Below are 18422 nucleotides of genomic sequence, written 5' to 3' on the forward strand. Positions count from 1 at the left end.
TTTAATATAAATTACGTGCTATGTGTGCATATTGTCTGAATACTTGCTGTCTATGTTGGGTGAAAGATTTTTATACATGTTTTAAATGATTTAAACTGTATATGTATTTTATATCTACGATAATGTTGGGGTAAAACATGGGTAGATGTCATAGATGGAATATGAGTTGGATGATGAGTTGAGAGGTGTTATAGACCACGAGGTGAGGGTGAGAGGTGGACGATGTGAGAAGCCTTTTCCCAAACGATGGCCCCGTCATTCAGCAGAGTATGGATGACAACCACGGACTATTCTAGACAGTCCAGTGGAACGCTAGCAGGCTCGTAACCTGTAGGTGTTTTTGAACTAGGTGTTCACTAGGTATTTTGAACTGAGTGTGTTCACTAGGTATTTTTGAACTGAGTGTGTTCACTAGGTATTTTGAACTAAGTGTGTTCACTAGTTACTTTTGAACTAAGTGTTTACCAGATGTTTTGGACTACGTGTTCACCAGTTATAATCTATAAGCCTTGGTAACGATGGACTTCGTGCCGATTCCTTAGGATGATCCTTAGGAATAAATAAACGAGGAATAGCTGATTCTTAGGGTAGATCCTTAAGACTAAAGAAGATAATGGGGATGGATAATTGGGTTGATTGTTTGATTGTTTAAACATAATAATTATATTATTGTGGGTTGAAAACCCTATGTACTCACTAGGTTTCCCAACTTGACCCACTCAGTTTATTTATATCACAGGTGTTGATATGAAGTCACATTACACTGAGAGATTAAAGAGATGTAGATCACTAGTGTAAATAAATGTAAATTCCGTTTATGCTTATGTTTAGGTATTGACGATGACATCCCAAACGTTTTAAAATGAATAGAATATGTCTCTTCGAAAATGTTTTGATAACGTATTTATCGTGTTTTTATGGGAACAAATTCCGCAACATTTTTATGAAAAGAAGTACTCTGATTTTTACAAAGCATAAACAAAATCGGTCTTTTCTGGCCGTGAAAAATGGGGATGTCACACACACCCCCAAACCAAGGATGGCGGAAACGTCCGGGGGTGGAGGACTTCATGTATAGTATCATAACAACAATTGCAATAGTGATTAAAATAAACACAACCAATATAAATATAATTGAAAGAGTTACATCATTGTATGAGTTTACATGTTTCCAAATCAATTACATTATGTTGACAAAAATGAAATGTTTGACGTCTTAACGTCCCATCCTCAAAAGCACTTGATTTCCTGTTTAGTGGTTTCCTGAGAATACAAGTTGTTTTGAAAAACTGTCAACACGAAGGTTGGTGAGTTCATAAGCATTTGTATGTAGTTATGAAAACCTTTTCTTGTAAAAGTAGTGTTCGTTCCAGAAAATCCAATATTTTTCTTAATACGTAAAATTGTAGTCTTAAATCCCAAGACCAAAATGTATAGGTAATATTCCTTACTTATAATAAATAATGTAAGTTTAAATTGACATAAACTCGTTAAATTTAGAAGTAAACTCGTAAATCTTGTGATTGTTAATACAACATGTGAGTTATTATAACCATACTATGACTCAGACGGCCTCGTAATACGACGTTCTTCAGGCGTCGCAAGTTAAATGACATTTGTCACCTTAGACCTGCCGGTCTAGCTGTTGCATGCAGCTCAGGTGTGGGTTTTTTAGACCCAATATAGATTTATACACAACTATCACGTTCTCCCTACAAGAGACTCTGGTTACAATTTACAGGACTTTTGATTTTGTTACATGGATGTAACACGAAACGAGTGTCTCACAAATTTATTCATTAACAGATTTACGCAAACTGAGAATCTTTGGTAAAGAGTTTGATATGTAATGAATCATAAACTATACCTATTATAGTTTATCATAATCATTTATAATGTAAAAGCAACATAAACCATACTTCCATAGTTATCAAATATTTGCATGCCATGGTTGTAAACTTTGTTTATAACATTAACTAATTTACCATTCTTGAGAAGGTAAAAAGCTATTTGTCTACTGATACATGTCTAATTACCAAGACAAAATGTCATATAATGTAATAATATATGGTCACATAATGATATACACATTGCTCAACAAGTTACAAGGTAGAATGAAATTGATAGCATTTTTTTGTTGTTAACATTTTCTATTGCTGTTCTTAGAAAATTTATAGAAAAATTATCAAAGGTCCAAATAAAAATCCGTAAATTCTGAGAGTTTGGAAAATCAGTCTAGTTTGTTCATAAATTTTATTATGATTTTTAGTGACCTCCGACTTGTGTGGAAAAGTCCATAATCACATACTGGTCAAGATTCGTTCTTGAAATGATAGGCAATTTTGTAAAAATCACCATAAATTGTAGAAAAATCGTATGGAGATGTGCAAGTAGTCGTTTTAAAGCTTAGAACTTGAACTATTTGCACCTAATATGGTTTTGAAAACTAAAATGTTTAAGTTGCCCAAAACAGTCCGTGAATGGAGTCTAACTTTTCTGATGAAAGTTGTTGGAAGAGTTTAGTTGTGTTCTTGTTGTTTTAACTTGTATTCCCCCCTTAAAACTTAAGAAAACATGAAAAGATAGGGTATGAACTCACCTTATGTGATTTCAGTGGATGGATGTTGAAGAAGGGAAGTGTTCAACTCAAGAACACTTAGGAGATGCCTTGAAGAACCGAGAACCTAACATGAAGGTGACAATGTTTGTGTAAGATTCTTATGATTTTGAGTAGAAGGATGTGTAATAATCATAAGAAGAATGGATTATATTTACCAAGAGTGGAAGAAAGCTTGATGATCAGCCTTGGAAGTCTCGAAATTGGGAGAGAATTGTGAGAGAAATTGGAGTGTGATCCTTGGAGGAAAAATGAGAGAATGAGGGAAGTGTAAGGAGAGAGAGGGGGTTGTCCAGCTCTTACTACGTGGGAATGGCTGAGGAATGAGTGGGAAAAGTACTCTTGAATGACCAGGTATGGTGGGGAGGGTGTGGGTTAGGCATGGAGTGGGTATGGGGTGGTTGCTTATGTCTAACACCATGGCAAGGTCAACACTCCAGCACAAGATCTTACTTAATGGGTTTTATTCTTAAATAAGGATTTTCTTAAAAATATGTTGAATTTATGAATATATGGGACCATATGTGTCAAAATATAAGTTTGGGTGAAAATCCCCCGTTAAAATAATTTAAAACGGGCTTAAAACGGAGTCGTGGTCAAAAACCGGGTAAAACGGTGGAAAATCCGAAGTCTGGGCGAGGGCTCGGTCTCAGCAGCCTTAGTACCGGAGTCGCTGAACTAGGTCCGAGGGGGAGGGGACTGCGGTCCGAGTAGATACCGCAGGCGGCTCGTCAGGAGGATCCGAAGCGAAGGTTGGCTGCAGTGCTCAGTTCCGGGTTCGGTTCCGCTGCGGTCTTCAACAGCCTCGGTCCTCGCAGCTCCGGTCCTTAGCCATTGCGGTCCGAAGGTTGCGGTTCCTTACGGGGCTGCGGTTAGATGGCTGCGGCTACTCAAGGAGGCTCCGGTTTTGCTTCTTGGGACCTCGGTTCAAGGAGGGTTTGGCCCCTATAGAGAGGCTTCGGCCCTAAAAGGCTATTTCCCATGATATCACCCCTTTTTGAGTGGTTTTTCACCAAGTCAAGTCTCGGAATGACCCAAATGATTATAAAACTCAAAAGAGGTTTTGAGAGAGATTTGGGAGAGATATTGACATTCTTGGAGAGATTTGGGAGAGATTTGACATACTTGGAGAGATTTCACATACGGAGATAGATTTGGGAGAGATTCCACATTTTTGGAGAGATTTGGGAGACATTTGACATACTTGGAGAGATTTCTCATATGGAGAGAGATTTGGGAGAGACTTTTAATAGAGAGAGATAGAGTGGAAGAGATTGAGAGAGGCTTCTTTTGTGACCTTTTTAAGTGTTTGGTTTCGCAACGCAAGGTCCGTAAGCCCCATTAAGCCATGTTTAAGGATTTTACACACTCCCGATGAGTATGCAACATTATTTTATCAGTTTGGTTCATTACTTACCACAGTTTTAGGTTAAGGAAATCTAGATATACAAACTTTTCAGTTGATGATTTCTCATTAAAATAGCGAGTTATATTGTAATTACATAGCGTAAACCTTAGTATACAAGAGTTAACTGAGTTGACCGGCTTAACTTGTTGACTTTGACTTGACCAAAATTTGAGGGTTGTCACATATAACCCGGAACCTGCTAACTTGGCCTACATAGTCCCATGTGGCAATATATAAGGTCGAATTTTGTCACTTCACTTTTTGATTTGTGTCCATCTAGTCGCTTAACTAAGTTTAAGTTTTAATGGGTCGCCTAACTTTTTATTTGTCCTCGAAATGGTCATTATGACTGGGTATAACTCGTAATTAACTGAGTTGGTCAATACAGTACCACATGGCACTAGATTAACTAGTCCTATTTAGCAATCTCATGTAGCAGTTGACCTTGAACCAGATTTGAAGCATCATTGAAGAAAAATTATTTTCTATCTTCTAGAAGCTTCAACGAGAAGAAGTTTCAAATCTTGAACGGCAAGATAATTGCTACTCTAAAATTGATGAGGACAAATGCTAACACTTCAATGATGGTCGCAACTATGGAAATACAACTTTAAGAAATATGAACACGCCAGCGACAGTTGTATACCCAAGGTTTTACAAACTAGGAACTTCCCGTTAAAGCTTATTAAAGACGAATAGATTAGTCTTTTCTTTAATATGATATTTCAAATCCGATTCAAGGTCAACTGCCACATGAAACTACAAAATAGAACCTAATTAATCCTGGTCTAGTCTACTGCCACATCGGACCATACAGACCAAGTCAGCAAGTTATGGGTTCTACATAGTCATAGTGACCATTTCGGGGAAAATAAAGTTTGTTGACCTTTAAAAACTTTAACTTAAATAGAGAAATAAAAAGTAAAGTGACCAAATTCAACCTTAACCGTTAATCCATATATATACTGTCATGTAAAACCGTGTAGGCAAACTCAGCAAGTTACTGGTTATACCCAATCAAAATGACCATTTCATTAAATAATTAAAATCTGTTACTGGTTATACCCAATCAAAACGACCATTTCATTAACAAATTAAAAGCAATGTAACCTTTTAAAGTTTAAACATAGTTAAGCATTTCATTAACAAATTAAAAGCAATGTAACCTTTTAAAGGTTAAACTTAGTTAAGTGATCAAATAAGCACAACCCAAAAATTAAGCGACCAGATTTGACCTCACAAGGCAAAACTTAAAACAATTAAACAATATCATCACATAGAACGAGACAACTTGATTGTATTTATTCAAACAAATCACATTCCTAATTTTTCAACAATATCCCCACAAATTCATTATTTTCTCAACACCATGAACAAAACAACATAAGCATATATCAAAAACAGGGGCAAAATCCAAAAAATCCTTACATTTTGGATGATATAATCGTAGAACATGACAACATACAATAAGAATAACTATAATCTAAGATTTAAAAAAAAAAAAAAAAAAATTCAAAATCGCTCAAAAGAAAAAGAAGCTAAAAGGGATTCTTCAAGCTCTTTGAAACCTCTGTATACCGTCTCTATTTGGCTCTGTGGTAGATTCAACCTCCGTACTTCCGTCACATACCTACACACAAGGGGTAAAAATGTAATTACACATAACATTAAAAAAAAAAAAGTTAAAAAGTTGAAGGAAAAATTTACCGATTTGCAGCACTTGCAATCTTATCACGAATCCCGTGATGAACAGCAGTTCTCTGATCCATAGAAAAGGTCCCGCGAAGAAGTGAACCGCCAACGGAAGCCGCCCCTGTTCCGGTTGCAGAAACAGACACCGCCCATTCCCGGACCACCACCAACACCGACCTCAAAAGCCTTAATTTTAAAGTGGGTGACAATAAAATAACACCACTTGATAACAACTGATCATAAGTATTCAACACAGGTTCCACTGCCCCTTTGCAAGCTGCCATAAGTGCCCTTGCCACATCCTCATCTCCAACACCTTCCACCCCCGTAACCACTCGCTCCTACCCAAAAAAAAAATAATAAATTAAATTGTGTTTCATGAAACAAATAATATTTTAGTAGTAGTTCATACCAATGCAGCTTTCTCGAGGTGTAGACATAATGTGTCTAAAGGAAGAACAGCACTGTCTCCAGGGTATATGTGGGACCCGATTCTTTTGAGAACAGAACATGCTTCAGCAATTCCTCCCTTGGAAACTGCTTGATCCATTAGTCTTGCCCATGTGTCACGTACTATGTTGCTATCTGTGTCGCCCGAATAGCTTGCAAAATATAGCATTTCCAAACATATCTACAGATTAAAAAAAATTAATATTAGTATATTCCAAAATCTAATATTATATTAATCAATGATATATTTATATACCTCCCAAAGTTCAAAAGGAACGGCGTATTCGTTATATAACTGGGTGATGCTTTTTAAATCAAGAGATAATTCCTTGACTTTTTCTTTAAGAGAGTCGAGATTTGAATTGTTTGTGTTTGATGTGCTAGGAGAAGCTTCTATTCTTGAGACAATTCCTTCTAATTCCTCTTTGATTTTAATTTGGAATTGAAGAACTGTTAGTTTTCCTTCAAGTAAATCTAATAGCCCGCTGTCTCTTGATGAATTTGTGAGGCTGTCATTCCCACTTGCACTTTTTGCCTGAATCACCGCATTGCTCAAGTATTGTCGCCTGAATATTTGTTTTTTAAATAATAATATTAAAATGTTAGATGAGAGTAATTTTTTTTACAGGGTGTTGTTACTTGTTAGTTTGTGTATAATAATAACCTTTGGTCAAGTGTGGGGTGATTTTCTAGACCAGTAGAACGTCTTTCTGCTAATCGAAGTAGTACATGAGCTGCTAAAATATGTTGTCTTTTTAACACGTAATATCTTGCTAAAAGCTCTGAGTATTTTGTTTGATGAGAGGAAATTTGTGCTCCAGAAACACCCCGGACCTATATAGTTATATAAAGATTATTTAGTGAAATTTTAAGGAAAAAGATTAATGAAAAAAGATATATATAATAATAATAATAATAAAACCTGTTGGGTAGGTTCACGGGCAGCATTCTGTAAGAAAAGAACCAAATCGGATCCACCAAACTCCAAAAGTTCATCTTCAAGATTCAAATCAATCAATGTTTTGTATAAGTATTGATGAAAGATTCTGTCAGATGATTGGACACCAAGTTGAATGATTTGACATATGAATTTCTTTCGGGCAGCTGGGGCAAGCGAATGGGCAGATGGTCTGATGGGTGACCCGAATTCCCTTTGTGAAACTTCACCTTTTAGTGATCTTAAAGCACTAGCAATAACCTCATAACACCTTTCTCTTTGAGCAAGTGCATGTGCTCTAATTCCATCATCTATTTGCTCATTAAGGGCGTCTCCATTAGGGTCCAAAGCCTCTGCCTTTTGAAGTGGCAATCGAACCACTGCTTCATAAAATCTGCATTTTTTTTCTTGTTAGTTTTGCAATTAGAAAACTGGTTTAATTCCAAAATAGCCCTTACATTTTTGACAATAAAAGGCAACACAAAGTTGTTTTTTATTTAAACCAGTAACACTAAAGAAAACTTGTTATAGTATTAAGTTATTAACCATTGAGCTGGTTGAGGTGATGACATGGATTATCTTAAAAGGGTTAATTCAAGAAAAGCCCTTACATTTGACAAATTTTTTTAAAAGACAGAGTTATAAAAAAATCATTTAAACCCATACATGGATTTTTTTGAAAAAGACAAAAAGTTGCTTTTTTTCATTTTAACATGAGAACTTTTGATGACATGTCAAGTTGACTCACTGGACAAACTTATTTATATATACAATCAACTTTTCAAATATATAAAAAATGTCTAGTCAACTTGCCATGTCATAAAAAATTTGGGTCAAAATGAAAAGAAAAAGAAACTTTGGATTTTTCATAAACATGCCAAAATGTTAATGAAATTCCAGATCAGCATCTCAACTGGTTCAGTGGGTAAAGAAAAAGAGTGAAAATAACAAGTTTCCTCAGAGTTACAGGTTTAAATGGAGAAAACAACTGTCATTTTCCTAAACCGTGTCAAAATGTAAGGACTTTTTTGGAATTTTGAATTAACCTTTACAAACCCATATAAATAATACAAGAAAAAAGAAAAACCTCAAGTCCTCGAAGCGTTTGCAGACAGTTTGAAGATCTGCAGATTCAGGAACACCACTTAATTTACTGAAAGCATCTCTTGCAAGTGTTTCCCTTTCTTCATTGTTAGAAGCATTAGCAGCTTTTTCAAGACATTCAACAGCTAAATAGAATTTGTAATCAGATTCTTTGTAAAAACTTGGACATCCTTCACGTAACCTTCCGCTGATGTCATCAACTGTTCCCCTACCATCTGGCCCGGTGTAATACTATGGAAATCAAGAATATAATGTAGAGAGACACACTTAAAAATAAATGGAGTGTTAAAGGGCTCATTGGTAATTTACTTACCTCCATTAGAGAAGATACAAGTCTTGTTGCAAGTTTGTCACCTTCTTCAGAACAAGCTAACTGGTGGAAAGTCAACTGAGTCAACGCCTGCTTTGTATTATGGTCAAAGCCTTGAAGCAACCGAGTGACATGGTGTCGTGAAAGAAGTTGGAGGAGAAATAGAGCTTCACCACATCTTAGGAGCAATTGTCTTACACACTCCATTGCCCTTACCTACAAGGTTTGACTAGTCAACATCTTTCAAATCCAACAAGATTAACTAAAAATGGATCAATTTGGGTTATACTTTCATGGATTATCACAAACATGACCAATATTTGTGCTCCCATTTAACAAATTGACCCCTGTTTTTTTACCTTTTAACAAAATAAGCATCTATCATTTAAATTGTATACTTTTTAAAAAGATAAAAGAAACCCATTTTTACCCCTTATTTTGCCACCACTGAAAGCTATCATGAAAGTCAAAAAGTCAAATTTACCTCCATGGAAGCTAGTTCTGTAGGGCTGTAAGGAAGTCTCTGCCTTTTACTAGATGTCCCAATTTCACTAGCCTCCAAATTCCTAGAATAAGGATTAAAAAAGTTCCTTGCTAAACCCATATTACCACTTACCAAATCGCCACCTGTCCCAATCAAAATCGAACCAGTCAAATCACCCAAACCACCAACACTCCCATAAATCCCCCTCCTTTGATTCCTTCTTGATCTTAAAAACTTCTCAACACTTCTAAGTTTATCTTCTAAAACTCCCATTGCATCAACAGAAAGCCTACACCCAACAATCCCATCTTTACTTCCATCAGAAACCATAACAGGAAGCTCCCACACAGGCAAAAGTAGCCTTGAAGCACACAAACAAACCCCTTCATGAGCCCCTGAAAACACTGGTTCAGCTTCTTGTACAACTTGCCCCATACTAAACCCACCAAGGGCAGTTCGGGTATTTCCCAATGCCACACCACTACCTTCAAGTTGAGGCACCCCAACAACTCTCGGATCCTCAAAAGCCTCAGCTGCCTTTTCAGCCACAACATTGTTTATAAAACTTTCCGTTTGAACTACCCTTGAAGCCAACATTAAACACATAGCAGCAGCTTCACCAGCTCCAAATCGGTTAAAAAAATCTTCCAATATCGCCCTTGGTGTGTTGGACTCCAACAATTTTCTTAAAATATCAACCGGACGATTAAAAACAACTTCCATCATTCCCATTGTACTAAAAACAATGATTCGTCTCCTCGGGAGTATATGCTGAGTTGGCAGGTCGCCTCTCGCCCAAAGTTTTCCGGCCAACTTTTCCGGCGACTCGCCGGAGTTGTCATATCCGGAAAACTCTAACTGTGAGTAGAGTGATTGTACTGTGGCGGCTGTTTCAGGTAAGGGCAACACCTCTGCTACAGCTAACATCCGGCCTTCGATAGGTAAAGAAGAGACACATTCCCGTAATGCCCTTGAGCTTCTGACACCTGTCCCTAAATTAGAAGAAGAGTGGGTGGTGGAATCGCGATTCACTATTAAAAGTGAGGAAGTGGTTGAAGGAGATGAATCAGAAAGTACAAGTGTTGCAGATGAGTAATGTGCTGATTCTATCTTTAAAGAAAGATCTTCATTTTGAGCTCTGGAAAATGACCCAAATGACCCTAGAGGAGGGGCAGGTCTTGTTGTGACAACTTTTAAGCAACTTGGTTTTTGAAGATTACTACCAAATGCTCCTCCAACACTCCCACTGTTTTTAGTAGTGGAAAGATACATTCGTCTACCATCTGATAATATTGCAACAAGATGTAGCCATTTTGACTCTACTGTTGATAAAGGGGATATAGAAACTATAGAAGCTTTTGTTGAACGTGTGGCACCCCGAGATCCTGCCACCTGTCTAGTAGTGTTATGTAGATCCCTTTGATTGATCAAATTCTTTTCTTCTGTCACCTTTTTAAGTGGTCCTTCACCATTTTCACCTAATGAAAAAACTTGAATCTTCATTTCTTCAGTTCGGGCATACAAAATGTGTCTCTCATTGTCAACAGCCATTTCAACAATGGGGTCCACAGCACCAAATTTGAATACATTTGGTACCACCCACCTGAATTTGAACAAAAAAGAACATTAAGAAAAGGAAATAACTAAATATGAAAGATTTATAGAATAATATTTATATTTTATACCTTGAAACAACACTACCAAGGCCTGAAGTCAAACAAACTTTCCTGCATCGTTTGTGCCAATTTGAAGCAGAGGTATAATGCATCTCATATATATGTCCATCACGTCCAGCTAAGAAAATATGACCTTTATTTGTACAAGCAATAGATGTCATGGTGACTCCATCAGATGGAATTGTGTAATCTTGTAAAGGCTGTAATGACACCTCAGCATAAGGATCTGTTCCATCACCATTTCCAGAGCAGCATACTCCAATGAGAAGCAGCTAACATACATAAATGAAAGATGTCAGTAAATTGAATAATTAGTAAGAAAAGATACAAGTTATGAAGTTATTACCTCAACAGGTGTTGCCAAGACTAGAAGATATTGAATAGCTTCAACAAAAACCCCAGGTCTTGCTTTGACTAAACCAACAGCACAGATGGCTTGTTCTTCACCACTGTATTCGGGACATTGGCTATCCCTAAATGAAAAAAGTTGAAGCCAAATTCAGGAGAAGAACTGTGAGGCTATGTCATTGAAAGAGTAATGAAATTACTTACCATTTATCAAAACGCCAAAGAAATAAAGAATTATCTACGGATGCCCATGCTCTACGAATCTCAGGAAAGATTCCACATAAAGCAGTGCCTTCTCCTCCAGCTGCATTGTATCTTTCTATGAGTACTGGTGGCAACTCCCTGCTATCTACCACTTCAACTAAAGGAGGCCACTGCAATAAGATGAGGCTACATTAATGGGAATTATATTTCATTGAGATGTGAATTCAAGCATCAAGTCATCAACTAGAAACCAATGTGGTTAATTCAGATGCATTCGGCTATGCTTTAACAATGCAACTTTTTGCAAATTCATTCCTTTTTAGTACTTTTAAACAACTATAAGGTATTCGGCACTTCATCCTCAGAAACTTTCAGGATTCCCATCAACTCTAAAGTTGAAAACCGACACGTATAACATCCGAACTTCACATGCTTTTCTTACTAGAAAAAGAGGGTGAATTTGCTTCCAATGAATACCCAAACACGTAAATCGATAAAAAGTAAAAGTCTCAATACCCAAAAACACAAATAGAAATATTAATGAAACAGCGATTTCAGGGTTACCTCTCTGGGATGAGTAGAATAAGGATGACTAGTATATCTTGACGCTTCTAGGGCTTCTTCTAGGTCAAGCTGAGCCGAAACATCTCTACCGATACGGTCGCTCACTACAAGACTCGCTTTGGTGATATCTCGCATTACAATCTCGTTTTCCCAAGACATCTTCGTCTTCCTCAGAGAATGCTACACGATACTGAAAGATTGATAATAAACAAATCTAGAATAACACGGAACTATATCGATAATAGTCCAAATTGCATTCGATCTCTAGGGTTCTGAGATGGGCATTGAGAGAAGTAGAGTAACCAGGGATTTTTGAACGATTTGGCGATGGCTAAGGGGGTTTTACGTGAATTCTTTAGAAGAGTTGGTAGGGTTTTTGTGAAATTGGGGATTTATGGTGTTCTGTAAAATAGTGGCGGGCAAATTAAGCTGTGTTCAAAGAGAAATTTCCTAAATTGTACGGGGCAAAATTATTAGTACTTTATAACATTTACCAATTTGTTTATTTTTTACAGTTCATAAAGTTACGTTAACAAAAAATGTTATTCTACCAGATAAAACTTGAGTTAAATTTGAGTTAAATGTTTAGTGAGTGTGAGAAGGTTGAGTGAAATCATTGTTTGATTAAGTATCTAAGTAATAGTGTTGAATGCAGAAAATGATTATTTTATCTTTACAAAATATATTTATATAAAAGCATATTTTTTGTTAAATTGCAAATATTCATCAAACTACATTAAATCCTTATTACAAATTTATTGATTTAAAACATGATTGAATTCCTAAATAAATACAAACTTATGGTTTTTTTCTTTGTTCCAAAACTATAAATAAATATTCAAAAATAGTACCTATAATCATACACATAATACTCATATATTGCATTCTTCAAGATTCCAGAATGATGATCTCTTCGATTAAGTTGCAATCAAGGTATAGTGAATATCATATATCGTACATTATTTGTTGGTTAATACTTAACCACATCTGTGTCACAAAATGAAAAATACTAGCACTAACTGAATGATAACTCAACATCCAACCAAGGCCATGCTACTATAAAATGGACTTGAAGCAACTATTGTGAACTACTTTTGAAAAAAATGATACAGCTAAGGACAAAAGAGTTGATATTAGCAATCGAAACAACCATTAAATGAAAATAAAAATCAAGTTTAGTTGAAGACAACTAAAAAATTAGATCTATCAAGAATACATAATTGATAATTTCAATATGCTAACCTCAACATACAGAATAGACATGTCAACTCATTTGTAAAAGTCACACAAAAATAAAATAAGAGAGGTTTAATTCATTTAATTATAGAAATCCACATCTGCAAAAATTAGATTCAATAGGAGAGGGGGTCGTTTAAATATTTGTTCCTTAATGCCTAGAATTCGATTTCAATGTGGCATTTTATCAAACACATTTTATTTACTTATATGAAACTATTTTGTCTGTCTCACGCTAAGTTATTGAGCAAAGAAAACAGTGTACGACAACACTCCCTATTTAATTGATAAAGTAACCATGAAAAACAAATCTACCCCTATATATCAGTTGTAGGCTCGATCATGTACGCTATAACTTGTACTCGCCCCGATGTTGTCTTTGCTTTGAGCATGGTCAGCAGATATCAGGGGAATCCTGGCAAGGCTCACTGGACAACGGTAAAGAATATGCCTTAGAGACTGCTGTCCATATCCTTAATCTAGTCCTTACAAAGAAGGTTGCCAAAACACCTCACGAGATGTGGACTGGAAAAGTTCCCAATCTAGACCACATCAAGATTTGGGGTTGTGAGACTTTCATGAGACGCGAGACTCATTATTGATATTTTTAGACCACTAACTTTTATATTTACGTAATTAAAATTGAAATTTTTTATCATAAATTTTGGGATGTTACATTTTCCATGGCTTAAGTATTTTATATATATGGAGAACTAATAGTTGACTTATTAATTATTGTTTTTATAAGGAAAGAAATATTAATTTTCACTTAATTAAATGACAAAACTTCAAAAATGGTCACTGTGGTTTTCGAAAATATCAAGTTTAGTCCCTAAGTTCAAAACACCTCACAGATCGTCCCTGTGGTTTCAAAACTTTTAACATTTGGTCCTTCCGGCTCACTCCGTTACCATTTAGCCGTTAAGTCAGGGGCATTTTTGTCATTTCATTACCCAGGGACCATTTATGAGGTTTTCTATTACTTTTTTTAAAATAAATAAATAAATTTAATATGCAAGGGTCCCACATCTCTCTCTCTCTCTCTCTCTAATACCCAAATTCAATACCCAAACCATCAGTGGCCATAAGATAGGTCTCACCATCGTCCCTCCTCTCACCACGAAACCATGATTCAACCACCATAACTTATTTGAAGCAGATATGCCCACCAATAAGTAGTTCTCTTAATTATGCCCAACTGCAACCTGAAGGAAGATTAGCCCTACTGCAACTTGAAGGAAGATTTCGGAGGCAAAATCAACTTGATTAGCCCTACTGCAACCTAAAGGAAGATTTCGGAGGCAAAACTAAAACAAGATTTGCAAACTGATCTTAAAATTTCCCCCACTGTGAGTCTATGATGGTGGTTTGAACACTCCAATTCCTCCTGGTAATTAGAGGTTAATAATAGATCAACTTGATTTGGAAAAGCCGATTCCGTGAAACAGAATCAAAATTGAAGTGAAATCCTCTAATTTCAATCAAACCAAACTCCAAACTTGACTCTAACATCTGTTGCCTACTGTATTCTTTTAGAACTCTGATTTCGTGATTCCACAAATACTCTAACGTCTTTCGATTTCCACAAAGAAATCAAGCAAGAACAAACCTAAATCAGTTGCTTTTCGATTTTGATTTTCAATTTTTGATTTTAATAATCAAGCAAGAACAAACCTAAACGACGTCGCTATCAGAGAGGTGGAACAACATCGCTGGAGAAGGAGAGAGACGGGTGGCTCAACCATCGTCTTCATCGAGTTGTAGATCGGAGAGACGGGTGTTTCGGAAATCAATTTTCGATCGAATTCCAAAATGTTTCCAGAAATCAATTCTCGATCGAAATTAGAGGAAGTGATAGAGTGGTCATACGATGGTCCATGGCTAGAAATTACATATAGCTGGGTGATGGAGTGGCAGTGGTTTTCCATAGGAATACCAATCAAGGTACAAGCCATCTAAGCACCTCCAAATCTTGGGTTTTTAGTTTCCAAGTTTTGATTTTGGTTACGAGATATAAAATGAAGATGAAGTTGATGCTTTTGGTTATCTGGCATAAACGAGAGAGAGAGAGAGAGGGGGGGTGGGACACTTGCATATTAAATTTATTTATTTATTTAAAAAAAGTAATAGAAAACCTCATAAATGGTTCTTGGGTAATGAAATGACAAAAATGCCCCTGACTTAACGGCTAAATGGTAACAGAGTGAGCCGAAAGGACCAAATGTTAAAAGTTTTGAAACCACAGGGACGATCTGTGAGGTTTTTTGAACTTAGGGACTAAACTTGATATTTTCGAAAATCACAAGGACCATTTTTGAAGTTTTGTCTAATTAAAATTTTGAGCTCAAATTCCATATCTGGATATAAATTAGTCAAAACATGAAAACAAATATTAAAAATCAGATAATGAAGAACAAACTTGCAAGAAAATATAAGTTAATTTTGACACCTTTAATACAACTCTTAAATGAAGTGGAAGGCGGTTGGAGCTCGGCATCAATAGACGGGAGCGGCGAAGGCGTCGGTCGGAGGAGGGAGGAGCGATCCAAATGTTGGAGGTGGATTTGCCTTTACAAATGTCAAGGGTGGCATATGAGAAGAAGCACGGGCAAGAAGAAGGAGAAACCGAGAAAGGCAAATAACGACAACGAATGTGTTTTTATCCGGTCAACGATTTTTTTTAGGGACCGAGTCAGCGACTCCACGACCGAGTAAGAAGTATCAAACATACTCATTTGGATTGGGTCAAATTTAACCTCTTACTAGACTCGGTAAAAGGTATATCAAATAGAGACTTAGTTGTGTTTTAAAGAAAAAACTTTGATATATCTTTTTCTTTCTTTGCAATCTCTCTCTCTCTCTCAAAACATTGACTCTTTAAAAAAAACCTTAGACACCACTAACACCACCATCAAATAATCATCGCACCGCCCTCCATAAACTCTAGCACACAACCGCATCTTTTCTACACAGTTGTTAGATTTAAACTACCACTCACGGCCATCGCATTGTGTTCTCCGCCTTTCCTTTCTAACAGTTTGATATCTTATTGGTACGTATATGGTTTTCTATCAAATCTAGATTATTGATGCAAAGAATAGTTGATGCACTTTTGGATTTGATTTTTCGTTTGATAATACCTTTTCTGGTTTTAATTTTTTGTTTTTTTTCATCATTTTCCAGTTTTATTTATTGATTTAAAGGCAAACCCAACACCCAACAATAAATATTTTAGATGATAACTTAACAACTTAAGACCAAAGTTAAGTACTTTAAGCATGAGGCATAATATGAGGTAACGCTAGTTGTAAATACCTAAACACGTGCCATTTAACTCTCCTTCATATTATTTCATAAATTTTATGGTTTAAGTCTAAGCATCATACTAAGTACCTAGGTGGCTTAAACCAAATCTCTTATACATATTGAAACACGTATGGGCTAGTTTGAAATAGTAATTTTAAACATCTTTGAAAGTTTTTAAAACCATTACAATAGTATTTTTAAACATCTTTTAATGGTTATTCAATGGATTCATAATCCTAGTTGGTGATATGATTTGGTTCTAGATCTAGTGGAACATCAAGTTATTTCATAAATTAGTTTAGATGAACATTATGAGTCGTGATTGATAAAAATATAGTGTAAATCGAAGCTAATGTTTCATCCATACGTTTATGTGACTCATGAAATAGGCTTCAAAACCTATTTCATTCCATTTCCAAATAAAAATAAATAATTATTGATGATAATTTATTTCAGCTAATTAGTAACTTTGTCTTATTTATAGGTATTACATTTGAAGTTTAGACCCCCGAAATATAAACATACATTCTTTATCTAATATTTAAACCTTTGATTGTGTTATAGATATTTCATATATGGTTTAGGACCCAACATATAGAAAGACTGAGTAGATATGCAAGACATACTCCACTCAACCGGGTAACAGTTAAAGAGAAAAATATTATTCCATGCAAGGTCGTCAAATCGATTATTGTTTTTTCCGACGCCTTCCTATGACATCAACGATTATATGTAACAAATAAAACGAGTTGTTAAATAATAACAACTTTGATTAGAAGGATTAGGGGTATTTAGTTTCTAATTACTTAATTATTGTTAACCTTGGGTTACTAGTAAGTGCGCAAACAACACTAGAAGTACAATGATGTTCTTATACTTGACAAGGTGACTTTATACCCATATATATATATATATATATATATATATATATATATATATATATATATATATATATATATATATATATATATATATATATATACTAGTTTATAACCTGTGAAAACCACGGTTATAAAATTAATTAAATTTCATATTAAAAAATCAAAATTATTAATCAATTATTTTAAATAAATTATTACTTAAGAAGTTTTTTTAGTTATATAAAATTATAATCGTTGATTTAAATAAATACATGAAGTTATATCATCGTATAATCTGTATTAATTTTATTTTATTTTTCAATATAATGTTATAAATTTAATATAATTAGAGTGAGAAAATTTAAAATGATTAATCAATTATCTATTTAATGTAATTAAAATGAGAAATTTAAAAATTAAAACTTGAAATGAATAATCAATTATTAATTTAATGTAATTAAAGTAGAAATTTAAAATTTGAAATTTGAAATAAATAATTAATGAGTTGACAAGTGGCATGATAGGTGATATATAACATTAATGAAAAGTTCTAATTGTATGCCACTTGTCAATATGAGATTAAACTTATTCTTTTATTAGAATAGGGATATATATATATATATATATATATATATATATATATATATATATATATATATATATATATGCCTTTCACTTGCTAAGATGTAACGTCTTATTTTGTGACAACCCGAACAATTTTCCATTAAAACTAGGCCGATTCCGTTAAATAAAGTTGAATTTTATTTAGTTCCGTCAAATTCCTATGGTTTGGAAAATCATTTATTTTATATAAATAATTTGTATACAAGAGTCGGAACCAAAAATCGCGCGAAAAACCGAGTTTCCTTCGAAAAATCAATAGACTCCAGCCTGACCGGTGTTCACGGTTGGTGGCCCCACCACCGACCATGAAACCCCCTATATATGTGCCCCTACCCCTCATTTGCACTTTTCTGGCCGCGAACACCCTTTCTCTCTCTAAAAATCATCACCCGAAAACATAAGATTTATCTTCATCTGTCGCTCTATCCGCCTTGGAACTCGTTTTGGAGCATCAAAACACCCGTTTTTCATCAAATCAAACATTGTTGTTCTTGAGTTCACGGTCGTGAACCCTTCAAATCTTCATATCTCACCAAGAACAGGCCGCGAACCCTTCAAACCTTCAAAGGTCGTAAACCCTTAAAGGACAGTAAACTGTTCAC

General features: G+C 35.2%; 1 protein-coding gene across 2 annotated transcripts; it reads right to left on the reverse strand.

The window, feature by feature from the left end:
• Nucleotides 1-5297: 5297 nt before the first annotated feature.
• LOC111912977 (nuclear pore complex protein NUP155) lies at nucleotides 5298-12229 on the reverse strand. Of its 2 annotated transcripts, none has more exons than XM_023908701.3 (13): nucleotides 11795-12229; nucleotides 11231-11400; nucleotides 11025-11151; nucleotides 10688-10950; nucleotides 9135-10605; nucleotides 8522-8734; nucleotides 8192-8439; nucleotides 7090-7498; nucleotides 6832-7001; nucleotides 6424-6733; nucleotides 6130-6348; nucleotides 5733-6058; nucleotides 5298-5655 (listed from the first exon to the last, which is right to left on the reverse strand). In XM_023908701.3, the coding sequence occupies exons 1-13, from the start codon at nucleotides 11951-11953 to the stop codon at nucleotides 5538-5540; spliced, it is 4203 nt and encodes a 1400-aa protein (XP_023764469.1). In that variant the 5' UTR covers nucleotides 11954-12229; the 3' UTR covers nucleotides 5298-5537. The 2 variants fall into 2 exon arrangements, with proteins under 2 accessions (XP_023764469.1, XP_023764468.1); XM_023908700.3 differs by having other exon boundaries at nucleotides 9003-10605.
• Nucleotides 12230-18422: the final 6193 nt, after the last annotated feature.

The sequence above is a fragment of the Lactuca sativa genome, chromosome 8 (assembly GCF_002870075.4).
Source record: "Lactuca sativa cultivar Salinas chromosome 8, Lsat_Salinas_v11, whole genome shotgun sequence".
Taxonomy (NCBI): Eukaryota; Viridiplantae; Streptophyta; class Magnoliopsida; order Asterales; family Asteraceae; genus Lactuca; species Lactuca sativa.

Excerpts from the sequence above, each read along its gene's own strand:
- LOC111912977 (XM_023908700.3), bottom strand. The coding sequence starts at position 11,953 with ATGTCTTGGGAAAACGAGATTGTAATGCGAGATATCACCAAAGCGAGT. Across the intron at positions 7,002-7,089 it reads CCCGTGAACCTACCCAACAG|GTCCGGGGTGTTTCTGGAGC; the intron begins GTTTTATTATTA and ends ATAACTATATAG. Across the intron at positions 6,349-6,423 it reads TTCCTTTTGAACTTTGGGAG|ATATGTTTGGAAATGCTATA; the intron begins GTATATAAATAT and ends TTTAATCTGTAG.